This window comes from Canis lupus, chromosome 24 (genome assembly GCF_011100685.1).
Source record: "Canis lupus familiaris isolate Mischka breed German Shepherd chromosome 24, alternate assembly UU_Cfam_GSD_1.0, whole genome shotgun sequence".
NCBI classification, from domain to species: domain Eukaryota; kingdom Metazoa; phylum Chordata; class Mammalia; order Carnivora; family Canidae; genus Canis; species Canis lupus.
The window spans coordinates 45,132,905-45,145,408 of record NC_049245.1 but is presented as its reverse complement, the minus strand read 5'-3'; the positions used below and the strand labels follow the sequence as shown (position 1 = coordinate 45,145,408).

Sequence of the window (12,504 nt, the reverse complement as noted above, 5' to 3'; positions counted from 1 at the left end):
ATGGATTAGAAAAGATGAAAGAGGGATCCCTGGGTGGCTCAGCGGTTTGGTGCCTGCCTTCGCCCCAGGGCATGATCCTGGAGGCCGGGGATCGAGTCCTGTATCGGGCTCCCTGCATGGAGCCTGCTTTACCCTCTGCCTGTGTCTCTGCCTCTCTCGCTCTCTGTCTGTGTGTGTCTATGTGTGTGTCTCATGAAGAAAGAAAGAAAGAAAAAGAAAGAAAGAAAGAAAGAAAGAAAGAAAGAAAGAAAGAAAGAAAGAAAGAAAGAAAGAAAAAGTCTTTAAAAAAGAAAAGAAGAAAGATCTAAAGTCAGTCATCTGGGATGGCTGATCAGTCCCTGGGTGGCTCAGCAGTTGAGCATCTGTCTTTGGCTCAGGGCGTGATCCTGGGGTCCCGGACGGAGTCCCACATTGGGCTCCCTGTGAGGAGCCCGCTTCTCCCTCTGCCTGTGTCTCTGCCTGTGTCTCCACCCCTCTCTCCCTCTCTGTCTCTCATGAATAAATAAAATCTTTAAAAATAAATAAATAAATAAATAAATAAATAAATAAATAAATAAAAATCAGTCATCTGAATTTCCACCTTAAGAAACTAGAAAAAGAGAACAAATTAAATCCAGAGTAAGTAGAAGGAGAGAAATAAGAATTGGAGCAGACATCGGTGATATTCAAAATAGCAAATCAGGGCAGCTCCGGTGGCTTAGCAGTTTAGTGCTGCCTTCGGCCCAGGGCGTGATCCTGGAGACCCGGGATCGAGTCCCACGTCAGGCTCCATGCAGGGACCCTGTTTCTCCCTCTGCCTGTCTGTCTCTCTGTCTCTCTCTCTGCCTCTCTCTTTGTATCTCTAATAAATAAATAAATCTTTAAAAACAAATAGCTAATCAACAGAGAAAAATCAATGAAACCAAAAGCTGGTTCTTTGAAAAGATCAATAAAATTGATTAACCTCCAGCCAGGATAACTAAGGGAAAAGAAAGATAGAGGCCACAAATTACTAATATCAGAAATGAAAGAAGAGACATCACTACAGACCCCATAGACATTAAAAGAATAAAGATATACTATGAACAACTCCATTCCCACAAACTGCATGACCTGGAGGAAGTGGACCAATTTCTCGAAGGACACATCTGTCCAAAATCAAAGAATAAACAGATGATCTGAACAAGCCTAAATCTATTAAAGGAATTGAATCAATATTAATAACCTTTCAAACAGAAAGCACTAGGCCAAGATGGGTTCAATGGTGAATTCTACTGAAATTTTAAAGAAATTATACCAATTCCCTGCAATCTCCTGCAGAGGACAGAAGCTGAGAACAGGATGCTAATTCACTCTGAGGCCAGCATTCCCCTAATACCAAAATTATTAGTATTAGACATTGTGGGGAAAGAAACACTATAGACCAAAATCTCTCGTGAACACCAATGCAAAAATCCTCAACATTATATTTGGAATAATTCTTTAAATTGTTAAATAAATATTAGAGGTGTCTGGTTCAGTCAGTCGGTTAGGTGTCTGATTCTTGATCTCATCTCAGGTCTTGATCTCAGGGTCATGAGTTCAAGCCCAGCACTGGGCTCCATGCTAGGCATGGAGCCTACTTTAAAAAAATGTCTAAATATGTTAAATTGTTAAATAAATTTTAAATTTTTATGATGAATTAAAATTCTACATTAAATAAATTAATTAGCAAATTGGCTAGAACTGGACAGTCGCATGGAAAAAATTAAAAGAATCTTGACATGGGCCATATAACCTTCACACAATAGGTCATACACCTAAATGTAAAATTCCAAACTATAAAACTCTTGGAGGACGACATGAGAAAACCTAAGTGAGTTTGAATATGGTGATGTCCTTTTAGATACACTGTTCAAAGCACAACACATGATAAAAATAATCAATAAACTAGACTCCATTAAAACTAAAAACCTCTGCTCTGTGAAAGACAATGTCAAGAGAACAAGAGAGGACACAGGCTGGGAGAAAATATTTCCAAAAGTTACATCTGATAAAGGGCTCTTCATCCTGAATATAAAGAATTCTTAAAACTCAACCCTAAGCAAACAGATAACCCAATTAAAAAATGGATCCAAAACTCTGACACCCCACCAAAGATACACAGATAGCAAGCGAGCATGCAGAGATGCTCCACATCGTAGGTCCTCAGAGAAATGCAAATTAAAACGAGACAGCACCACACACCTCTGAGAAGGGTCAAAATCCAGAGCGCTGATGACACCCGACATTGGCAAGGACATGGGGCAGCAGGAGCGCTCATTCATGCTGGTGGGAATGCGCAATGGCGCAGCCACTTCAAAGACCATTGGATGGTTTCTTAGAAATCTAAACATGGTCTTAGCATACCAATCTAGCAATCGGGCTGCGTGGTATTTGCTCAAAAGAAGTGAAAAATCGGGGATCCCTGGGTGGCGCAGCGGTTTGGCGCCTGCCTTTGGCCCAGGGCGCGATCCTGGAGACCCGGGATCGAATCCCACATCGGGCTCCCGGTGCGTGGAGCCTGCTTCTCCCTCTGCCTGTGTCTCTGCGTCTCTCTCTCTCTCTGTGACTATCATAAATAAATAAAAATTAAAAAAAAAAAAGAAATTAAAAAAAGAAGTGAAAAATCACGTCCACACACACACAAAAAAAATTGCACATGGGTTTGTATAGCAGCTGTATCCATTATTACCAAAACTTGGCAGAGACCAGAGCGTCCTTCAGGAGGGAACGGATAAACTGTGGTCCATCCAGACAATGAAATACCATTCAGCACAGAGAAGAAATGAGCCATCAAGCCATGAAGAGACACGGAGGAAAACTTGAATGCGTATTACTAAGTGAGAGAAGGCTGTCTGGAAAGGGTACACACTGCGTGATTTCAACCATATGACATTCCTGAAAAGTGAAACTACAGACAATAAGAAGCTCAGCGGTGGTGGGGGTGAGGGTGGGGGTGGGAGGGATGAACAGGGGGAGCATGGAGGATTTTTGGAGCAGTGGAAATTCTCTGAATGGAATCATGGCAGACACAAGTCATTGTCGACTTGCCTAAACCCACAGAATGCACAACACGGAGAGTGAACCCTTTGAGGGATGAGGGGTCAGGGCGGGCTCGTCAACTGTCACAAACACACCACTCTGGAGTGACGATGGTAACAGGGAGGCAATGCAGGTGCGGGGCTGGGGACGCTCATGAAGTCTCTCTAACTCTCTCCTAATTTTCTTGTGGACCTACAACTGCTCGTAAAAAGAATTAAATCTTAATGATTCACCTTTGCTGAAGCTGAGAACGCCCCCGGCGTCCTGTTTTTACCGAGCACTGACTGTACATGCCCGTGAAGGTAGCTCTACCCGCTGCAGGTGGGCACGAAGCATCAATCCGCCGTCCGTCACACATCTTTCTGTGTTGACCAAGACATCTGACTTGCTCTGCATGGAAATCCATTGTCAGACTCAGAGCACAATAGATACATTTTTTTTTTCACTCCAACTCAGCCAGGTCGGACAGCCTTCCGGCGGATCCATAAGGCAACCTGCCTTGGACGGGGCCACCCCCAGCTCTAGAAATGAAATTCTAACTCAGATGCATAGGATGCCACCTTATTACAGAACTCAGGGTGGCACATCTTTGGGCTGATCACGTGGGACGGGACAATGCCTGCAAAGCTTCTTGAATCCAAAAGAAGCAAATAACTGATCCCTGCCGCTACTGTCCTTCCACGCAAAGCAGAATGTTTTCATGGGCCTTTCCTTCCGTGAGTTACATTCCTTCACAAGGTAATGTTTCTAGACTTTTTCTAGTACAAAACAGAACTTTTCCTTCCAAGTACTTTATCTGAGAGGCTCTTAACTTTGAGAGAATTACGAACACCTAGGAGAATGTGTAAAATCAAGGAAACCCCTTCCCATGCTGTATTTCCATGATTTGGGAATGCCGTTATCATGCACCTGGGATGAGCCCCCACAGGCTCAATTTGCAGAAGACTAGAATCTCCAGGAAGTCCTGATGGCGTGTGCAAAAAGCCCAGCCCATGGCAGGATGTTCTTAGGGTTGAATGTGAGATCCTGACCATGAACCCAGAACAGCGGTGCCCACAGAAGAAGGGACAGAGGAGAGGATGCTCTGTCCAGGCTCTGCAAATGCAGTAAGTGCAGCACATTCCCGGGCAGCTTGGTGGTGAGCCTGCGCATGTTAGCAGCAGAGTTTCTAGGAGGAGTCCTACCCTCCTGCTCCCATTAGACCACAGTGGCTCAGTGAGAAGCCTGTTATGCCACTGGGAGTGGCTGGAGAGGTGGAATGGTGACCCCTAAAGATGTGTGTACCCTATACTTATGAATGCGACCTTATTTGGGAAAAGATGCAATTTATTTTTTGTAGATGTACTCATGGATGTCAAAATGAGGAGATTCATCCATGATTATCCAGATTGTCTCATCTGATCTCAGGAGCTCAGCAGGGTCAGGTCTGGTCTGGTCAGGTCTCGTGCAGATGGGAGAAAGGGAGAGGGCCCAGGGAGAAGAGGAGAAACTGAGGAGATACAGAGACTGGGGGAAGCAGCTGCCAAGCCCAGGAGCGTCTGGAGCCACGGGCAGCCAAAGAGGCAGACACGTCCACCCCTAGAGCTGGAGGGAACTGGTCCAGGGGGTGCAGGCCAAAGATGCTGCTCAACACCCTCCAAGGCACAGGGCAGCCCTCACCCCGCCCTAGAGAACCACCCAGCCCCTGATGTCACTGGTGCTGAGCTTGAAGGCACCTGCGCCAGCCTGGCACCCTCGCTTACACCAGCCGTTCTCAGAGATCTCCCTCCTGACCCCGTCCCTCAGAGGCTGACGGGTATTCAAGGAAGACAGTCCTGGGGCAGGTAAGCTTGGGGAAGCCCACAGGCCGCAGCTCCTCGGACATGTCCAGATCCCTCGGCCAGTGACCGGCTCCAGGTTTCTGGTTCAGTGATCAAAGTCAGCGTCTTCCCAATGCACAGGATGCTGGTGCTCCTCACAGGCTTCGCTGGCCGGGGTGGAAAAGGCTCAGAAGGATACAAGTGGACAGGAAGGGTGACAGCCAGGCTGCTGTCTAACCCCAGGCTCTATCCACCTGGTCATGGTACCACGTCCCTGGGGACCAGCCAGGACCCAAGTCAACGTCAGCCCTTTCCTCAGTTGCCACCCAACACCCAAGGAAGAAGCCATTTGCTGGGCTGGGTCCCCGGTGCCTCCACCCAGAGTTCTGCCCACGGTGGTGACAGTCACCAGAAAATCGACCCTCCTGCAAGGAGCAGGCCCTCAGCACAGCCTGGACAGCCTGCAGGGGACCCGCCCTGCACTCCCTTGGCCTGACCTGCACCTCCGCTCCATCCCCCCTCCCCGGGGCCACGATGCTCCCCCTCCCTGAGCCTGAGTCCAGAAGCCAGGATGGAGCAGTGCCGAGCTCCGGAGCCCACGTGAGCTGATGGCCCGGGATGAGCGCCCACACACGCAGGCACGGCCACGCGCGCGCCACACCTGGATGGCCGCAGGACCCCGGCCCTCTCCCTCCCACTTCAGCCTCGCCTTCCCAGAAGCATTCTTTGCTCTATTTTCCAAAAGTTAGCCCTCAGCGTACCACCTATACGACTTTTGCCACATCTCCCTAAGCAGCGACACCCACAAAGTTACGTACTGAGCCTCTTTCGCGTGTTTTCAAAAACACACAAAAACCAATACGCAGTTACCAAAATAATCCGGCTTCACTGTGCATCTCCCAACCTCACCCGCCAGTCTGCAGGGGCCCCCCTGCTCATCCTCAGAGACGCAGCCCCCTCCCCTCCTGTTGGGGGCACCCCGGCCTGGCCCTGTCCCCTCCTCCATGCTCTCGAGGCGCCTCCTCGTCCCCAGGCCCTGTGGCCCTCAGGGCGGCCCGCGACCCCGCACGGCAGGCTCCGGGCCCTCCTCACCAGAGATGATGGAGTCGTTCAGCGCCTCCTCGTCCTGATACACCAGCAGGTCGTCCTTGAGCTCCGAGTTCACAATCAGGTTCTCCTTGTCCTCCTCAGACCCTTTGGCCGCGGTCCGCTTGCTGTCCGAGACCCCGTCGAAGCTCCAAGCCTCCTCCCTGTCCTTGCCCCGCTCCACGCTGCATGTCCTGGACAGGCGCACGTCCACGCGCTTCTTCGGGGACGCTTTATTGTCCCTTCCTTGAAAACTGAACCAGAAGACAGTTCGGGTTACACGCTGCCCGCCTCGTCGGAGGACCTGGCTTGTGATGGTATCGCAAAGGGGGCCCCGCGGCCTCCATCCCGCATCCACGGCCCAGTGGCCCCGGCTGGCACATGCAGGAGAGAGGCACGTTAGGATCCCGTCCCACTCCGTGCAGCAAAGGCCCGGGTCCTCTGCGCCGTGCTTCTGCCAAACCATACACAGGTCCCGCTACCTAACTGCTCTGCCCTGCATCAACTCATTTCTCTTTCACGGTCTATGGACACGCGAGATCAAAAATAAAAGAGTAAAAGCTTCCAGAACGGGCTTCCTTGCACTCTTGCCTAATGAAAACTCCCAAGTCCTGGGCCAGTGTGACATCTACTTCTCTTCCACGGGTGCCCCCACCCTAGCCTGGATCCATCGGGAGAAATGGGGGGGGTGCCTCTGTGGCCAGGTTCCCACGTGTGCACCCCCTGAACGTCCTCTCCCAGAATGTGGCAACCCAGACCAGAGCTCCGTGCAAAGTAAAAAGGTGATGCTCTTATCCAAAAATTAAGAATGCTGAGACGGTGACAGCCGTGCATTGAGCCCCATGACCACACAGGTGAAGAGCACGAGGCTGGTGGGGATTTGGGCACGTGGGTCTCCCGACCAGGGGGAGGGCCTCACCTGTCCTGGCGATGCTTGGTGGCCAGCGCCCTATGCAGCTCCTCAATGACACGGCTGGGGGGCAGCGGCCGGTGGACAGTGGTGAGATGTGGAGACCCCGTGGGCGTGGAGAGCTGTCCTCGGAGGGGAGGGTCCGTGCTCTTCCCACCAGGGCCTTGGAAGAGCACAGGCTGGCCTGGAGCATGAGAGGGACGACAGGAGTGTAAGTCTCTGGGAGGAGGGACTCTGCAGAGAGACGCAAGCCCAGGAGCAGAGGACACAGCCCCCGGCCACATGACCCTCACATCCTGTTCTGGATGTCGCGCCAGGTCCCCTGCCCCCAGAGCCTGAGATGAGGTTCACCTCTGCCCAGCTCCATCTGTCCTTGAACCTCCTGCCTCCAATCCCAGGAGCTGAGCTCCACAGACACCCGTGACAACAGGCCCCGGGCAAGGTCTCAGGTGCAGAAAACCCTCCTTCCCGTTTCTCTGCCACAGATTTGGCTTCTTGAAGCTACACTTCCTACTGTGGAAGCCAGCGTAGTTCCTCGAGCTCTGTTGGAGTCACTCAGCCTGGACCCAGCGTGATCCTGGCCCCACCTCATCTCCTCCAGCGCCACCACCTCCCCCCCGAGCCTCACCCAGTGGGAGCTTTCAGGAAGGCGAGCCTCTTGCATTCTCCTCAGCACAGCACCCCAGAGCCCTGTAGGCTGCCCCCCTCAGCGCTCAGGCTTCATCTCCCCCGCACTGTCCTCCACAAGCTCTCTTCGCTGTAGGGCAGAGGGAGCTTTCTAGTCCTCGAGGGAACCACATGCTCTACCCTGAGCCTTTGCACAGGCTGTTCACCCTGCCTGAAATGCTCTTCCCCTCCCGTCTACACCAATCTCACTTCCTCAGGAGACCTTCTGTGAATCTGCACCCTCGTGCAGAGCCCGTCACACCTGCCCCGTGGGACTCAAGGCAGCCCGGACACCCCTCTCCTCCCACTTGAGATGAATTCCTTCCTCGGGTCTGCCCTCCTCACCCGACTTTGCGCCTCTGAGCAGAGCCCGCATCTTCCATTCTTCCTGCCGTAGCCCGAGGCCTGGCACTTAACACGTGTGCGACACGCTCGTACACATGAACTGAGTTTGAAGACCCAGACTAGGTGTGCTCAGTTCCACCCTAGGGAGGCGAGGCTTCCCTCCCCCTGCCAGGTACTTCCTGAATGTGCACCGCAAGCCCTCCACAGCATCGGGGGCTCAGGGCGCCACACAGCTTGGGTTTGGCCATTGCCCACATCTGGCCCCGAGCCTCGATCTGCTACTTAGCAGCTATAAAAGCCCCAGAGCCTCAGCCTTCTTATCCGTAAAATGGGCCAAGAGCTCCCTGACCGGGCAGCAGGATCCCGGATGCTCCCTGACCCCCGTGCTACGTTCAGACACAGACTCGCTCCCAAACAGGCCTCCGCAGAGGCAGGCTCCAGGCTCCATCACTTTGCTTGACTGGATACAAACAAATCAACTCCCTTTTTAGCCTCAACAGGAAGAGGGACAGAGACACAGACAGACACAGATCTAAACCACTGACAGGCAAAGCCTTTCTGATGCAGTCCGAGAATGTGGACTGTGCCAATTAAAAACAAAACTAGAAGGAAGACTGTAAGTCTTGTTGAAACATGTCATGTGTCATTTTGCTTTCTTCACAAGCACCTGCTTCTGTGGGCACAGCCAGGTAACGCCAAACAGCCCAGGCCTTGCTGCCGAAGGGCCTCGAGGCTGGCTGGGTGGAGCCACGAGAGGAAAGGCAGACAGAAAGCCAACACGAGGATTTTAGGGAGAGCGGAGCCAGGCAGGTAAGCTGAGCACACCTGAGGGTGGGGGACACAGGTGGGCCAAGTACACCTGGGGGGACGGTACGCAGGTGGGCTGGACCACAGAGAGGTCAGTAGAAGGTCCACCTGAGCGACTGACACCCTAGGATGAGACGGTGCCAGTCACAGGAAGGGCAGGGTGGGGGCTCCATTCCGAGCGTGGCCCTCAGGGCCACCCCCAGTAGCCTACACCCCCTGGCTTAGCCCCCACACAGGGCGGCCCCTGCTCATCACAGGGACCCCACTGGAGCAGGTGACGCTCCGCTGCTGCTGCTGGAACCCTCACCCCACCCTACTAGGAGGCCGTCACAGCCCAGGGAAAGTGAGGTGACACAGCCTGCCTGTGCTCACTCAGCCTGGACTCTAACGGGGTCTCCACACGCTGTCAGTCACGGGCACCCCGAACAAGCATTTCCCACGTGCCGCTCTGCTGAGCACCGTCCCTGGCTCGCCGGGGCCAGCGATGAGGCCCTCACTCCCACTTCTCACGTGAGGAACCAGGCTCTGGAGCCTCCTCCGACTTGTGCCTCCAGGATGTAGCAGGGGCTGGGGCTGGAACCTGGCAGCACGACTCCAACTACAGCTGGCAGAGGCCACAGGACCCCCACCCAGACGGGCGACTGTCCCCTAGCTGGACAGGGGCAGGAGCCGCTCTGCCCTGAGGGGGTTAACTCACACGGGTCCAGGCAGGTGGGCCACAGGTGAGCCAAAGGACCTCAGGCAATTCCTATGATGGCGGGGGGAGGGGGGGAGAGGGGGATACAAGGGTTTCAGCAAACACAAGAGCACCTGCTCACCTTAATGCGGCTGCTGGGGCTCGGGGTTGCCAGCTACGAAGACTTCTCAAGAGGAGCCACAAATCAGGATTACAGGTAAAAGATTTTTACACCTGTTACACTGTTCTACACATATTCCAATATTTAACACTTAAACATACCTGAATGTTTACAATGTTGGCAACTCATTAAAAAAAAATTAAACACCATAGAGACTCAGCAAAGTGGGCCTGGGGGTGAGGGCACGATGCCCTGACCTCTGGTGGAGGCTGGGGGCACCATGTCAGACAAGAGCGAGCCCCCTGGGGACTCAGCTTTGGGCACACTGTCCCCCTGGGTCCCAGTGAAGCTCAGGTACGGGGCCTCTGCTGCCACCTAGTGCTCACAGGCTGAAGCCAACGTTTCCGGCAAAAGGGGAGGAAAAAAAGGGAGAAGGGAGAAAATTAAGACAAAAGTCACCAAAATGTGGTCTCAGCTCTTAAAAAAGAGATCCAGACCGAAGCCACCCTCCGGAGCTCTCCCGCTCCTTATCCAGTCCCCAGACGAACCCCCCGTGATGCTCTGGAGCCCCCTGAAAGGGGAGGGTGGAAGTCAGAGGTGCCGAACCCGAGGCCCTGGGGACCGAGCACTTCGGCTGCGTGAACAAGCAGCAGAGTCACGTCGGGGACACGTGCAGCCTGAGGCCTGATCTGTCCCGAGCGGCGGAGGCAGGACATCTCGGGGCTGCTGGGTTATCCAGGGACCAGAACCAATTACACAGGAGCCAGAATGAAACGTGGTGGGTGGTGCCTATCCGATTTCCAATTGTGCCAGGTCTCCACGGACGGGGAAGGAAATTATCACAAGACAGTAAGGAGACGCAGGACAGTGTGGTTCTGCCTCAGAACTTTGACTCTTATCCGTGTGGCCAGGTCACGGGCACACCGCAGGCTTAGACTCATTCCAGAGGTTAGAAGCAGGGGCTGTGACGGGAACCTGGCAGCACGACCTGGCTCAGGACCCCCACCTGCTCCTTCCATCACAGCCACGTGCACTCGCTGAGCACCTGCTGTATGCCAGCACTGGGATCCGGTGGGGTCCCAGGCTGCTGTCCCAAAGTCCCACAAGCTGGGACTCAGAACAACCGGACTTCATTCTCTCATGGTTGCTGACATCAGAAGTCTGAAACCAAGGTGTCAGCAGGGCTGGAGCCATCTAAGGGCTGAGAGAGACACATGCCAGGCTTCCCTCCAGCTCCTGGTGGCCGCTGGCAACCCTCGGCAGGCCTTGGCATGCAAACAGGTCACTGCAAACTCGGTCTCTCGGAAGGACATTCTTATTGGATTTAGGACCCACCCTATGGCAGGAGGATTTCACCTTGATCCTGATGGAATTGTGTCTGCAAAGACCCCGTGCCAAAGAAGGCCATGTTCTGAGGTTCTGGGTAGACATGCATCTTCAGGGGACACCATTCAACTCACTGGGTAAGGGGAAGTGATGCGACACGTACCAGAATGCAAGATGCATGTTGCTATGGGGTTGGCTTCCCTAAAGTAGGGACAGAGATGCAAAGGGGCTGACCAGGTGAAGCAAGGGGAAGAAGGTTTTTGCAGAAAGAGCAGTGGGGGGGAGGAGGGTTACGAGCTTCAGGCCCAGAACTGGGGTCAGGTCTCCATTAGCTGTAGGATCTGTTGCTGGGGCCCCCTAAGCCACAGTCTTTTCAACTGTGAATCGGGCACATGTCCCCTCCCAGAGGGACTGGCCCGTGCGTTAGGAACAAATGGTGTGTCCCCAGGCCTCCTTGTGGCCCAAAAAGAGGGACGGAGCAGTATTGGGGGTGGTGTTCGAGGGCTCCCAGCAAAGCCACCCAGGTCTGCCATCCACATCCTCTTCATGTCCTCTGCCCTCAGAGGCAGCAGCTGAGGATTTAGTCTTCAAAACAGTCACCTCTTACTGAGGGGCCTGCACCCTCCCCGCTGCCCTGGAGACCAGCAGTGTCTCCCATTTCCAACAGCGATGGGACAAGTACGACCCAAACTCCAAAAGTAAACTTTTCAACATCTTGGGATTGCTCAGCCGGTGAGGCCAAAGCTACAGAAGCAGAGGCCTTTGGGGCCCCGACCCAGCCGTGCTCCCCTCTGACCACCCACCTCTGCCTCGAGGGAAGGAGCTCACCGGAGAGATGGAGGGAAACAGATGAGCAGAGACCATGAGAGAGAGACTGGGGGGAGGTGGGGCAGAGTGGGGAAGGAAGGGGAGAGGGAAAGTAGGAGAAGACAGAGAGGACACCCAAATATCCAGACAGACAAAGTCCTCATCCCAGGGGCTGGCTGCATCTTCTGCCTTCAGGTTCTGGGAGACATCTCTGACTCTGGCCAACAGACCGCCCCATCTACTAGGGGGGCCCCAGGGGTCTGCTCCCGACAACCAGAGCTGCTTGCTAAGAACTGCTGCCCTGCACCTGCCCAGAGCCCTGGCTGCCGAAGCCCAGGCTGAGAACCAGCCCACGGTGGGCCCCCGATCGGGTTGAGAGCCCGGACCGATGAACAGAAGGACGTGTGCACGCGGACCCACCTGTGACATTTTTCGTGGTTTTGGAGCCTGCCTTGGGCGGCGGGGTGGGCAGGAGCGGGGGGCTGGGGAGCTGGCCCACGGACCTCTCCAGGGGTCTGGGAGGACTGTCCGGGGAGTCGGACCCAGCTAAGGCTTGAGAGGGTTCGTCCGTGGTAGGCGGGAGGCTGCCGGCGGCGGCGTCTGCTTCTTCACCTCTGGACGCTGACGGCATCTTGGCTGGTTCAAAGGCAAAGGAGAGAGTTCACACGCCATCCCTCCCATGACTGGGGTGATGTGAGTGAGGACGGGAGGGGGGCTTGGGCTGGCGGAGGGGGGACTGCTCACAGGAGAGGGGTCACTTCGCATGCAGACCTGACTTCCTGTGAGCTGAGAGGTCAGTGGAACTGTCAGAAGTGGAGACGAGAGGGAGGGACAGGATGGGGGGAGGAAGCAACCTCAAGACCTTCCCCCACTCAGCAGGTGGTGCCAAAGTTCCTGCCCCCACCTGCCCTGGGGACGG

The 12,504-nt window shown here is 54.2% G+C and overlaps 1 protein-coding gene across 3 annotated transcripts in view; it reads right to left on the bottom strand.

Annotated features, from left to right (window-relative positions):
- The window catches only part of PHACTR3 (phosphatase and actin regulator 3), a 210,408-nt gene that overhangs the window by 62,854 nt on the left and 135,050 nt on the right, over nt 1-12,504 (bottom strand). For all 3 annotated transcript variants that reach the window (XM_038572758.1, XM_038572760.1, XM_038572759.1), the window contains exons 5-7: nt 12,006-12,221; nt 6,847-7,021; nt 5,934-6,181 (exon numbers count right to left, since the gene is read on the bottom strand). In XM_038572758.1, coding sequence (XP_038428686.1) covers nt 5,934-6,181; nt 6,847-7,021; nt 12,006-12,221 — 639 coding nt within the window. The remainder of the gene's footprint in view (nt 1-5,933; nt 6,182-6,846; nt 7,022-12,005; nt 12,222-12,504) is intronic.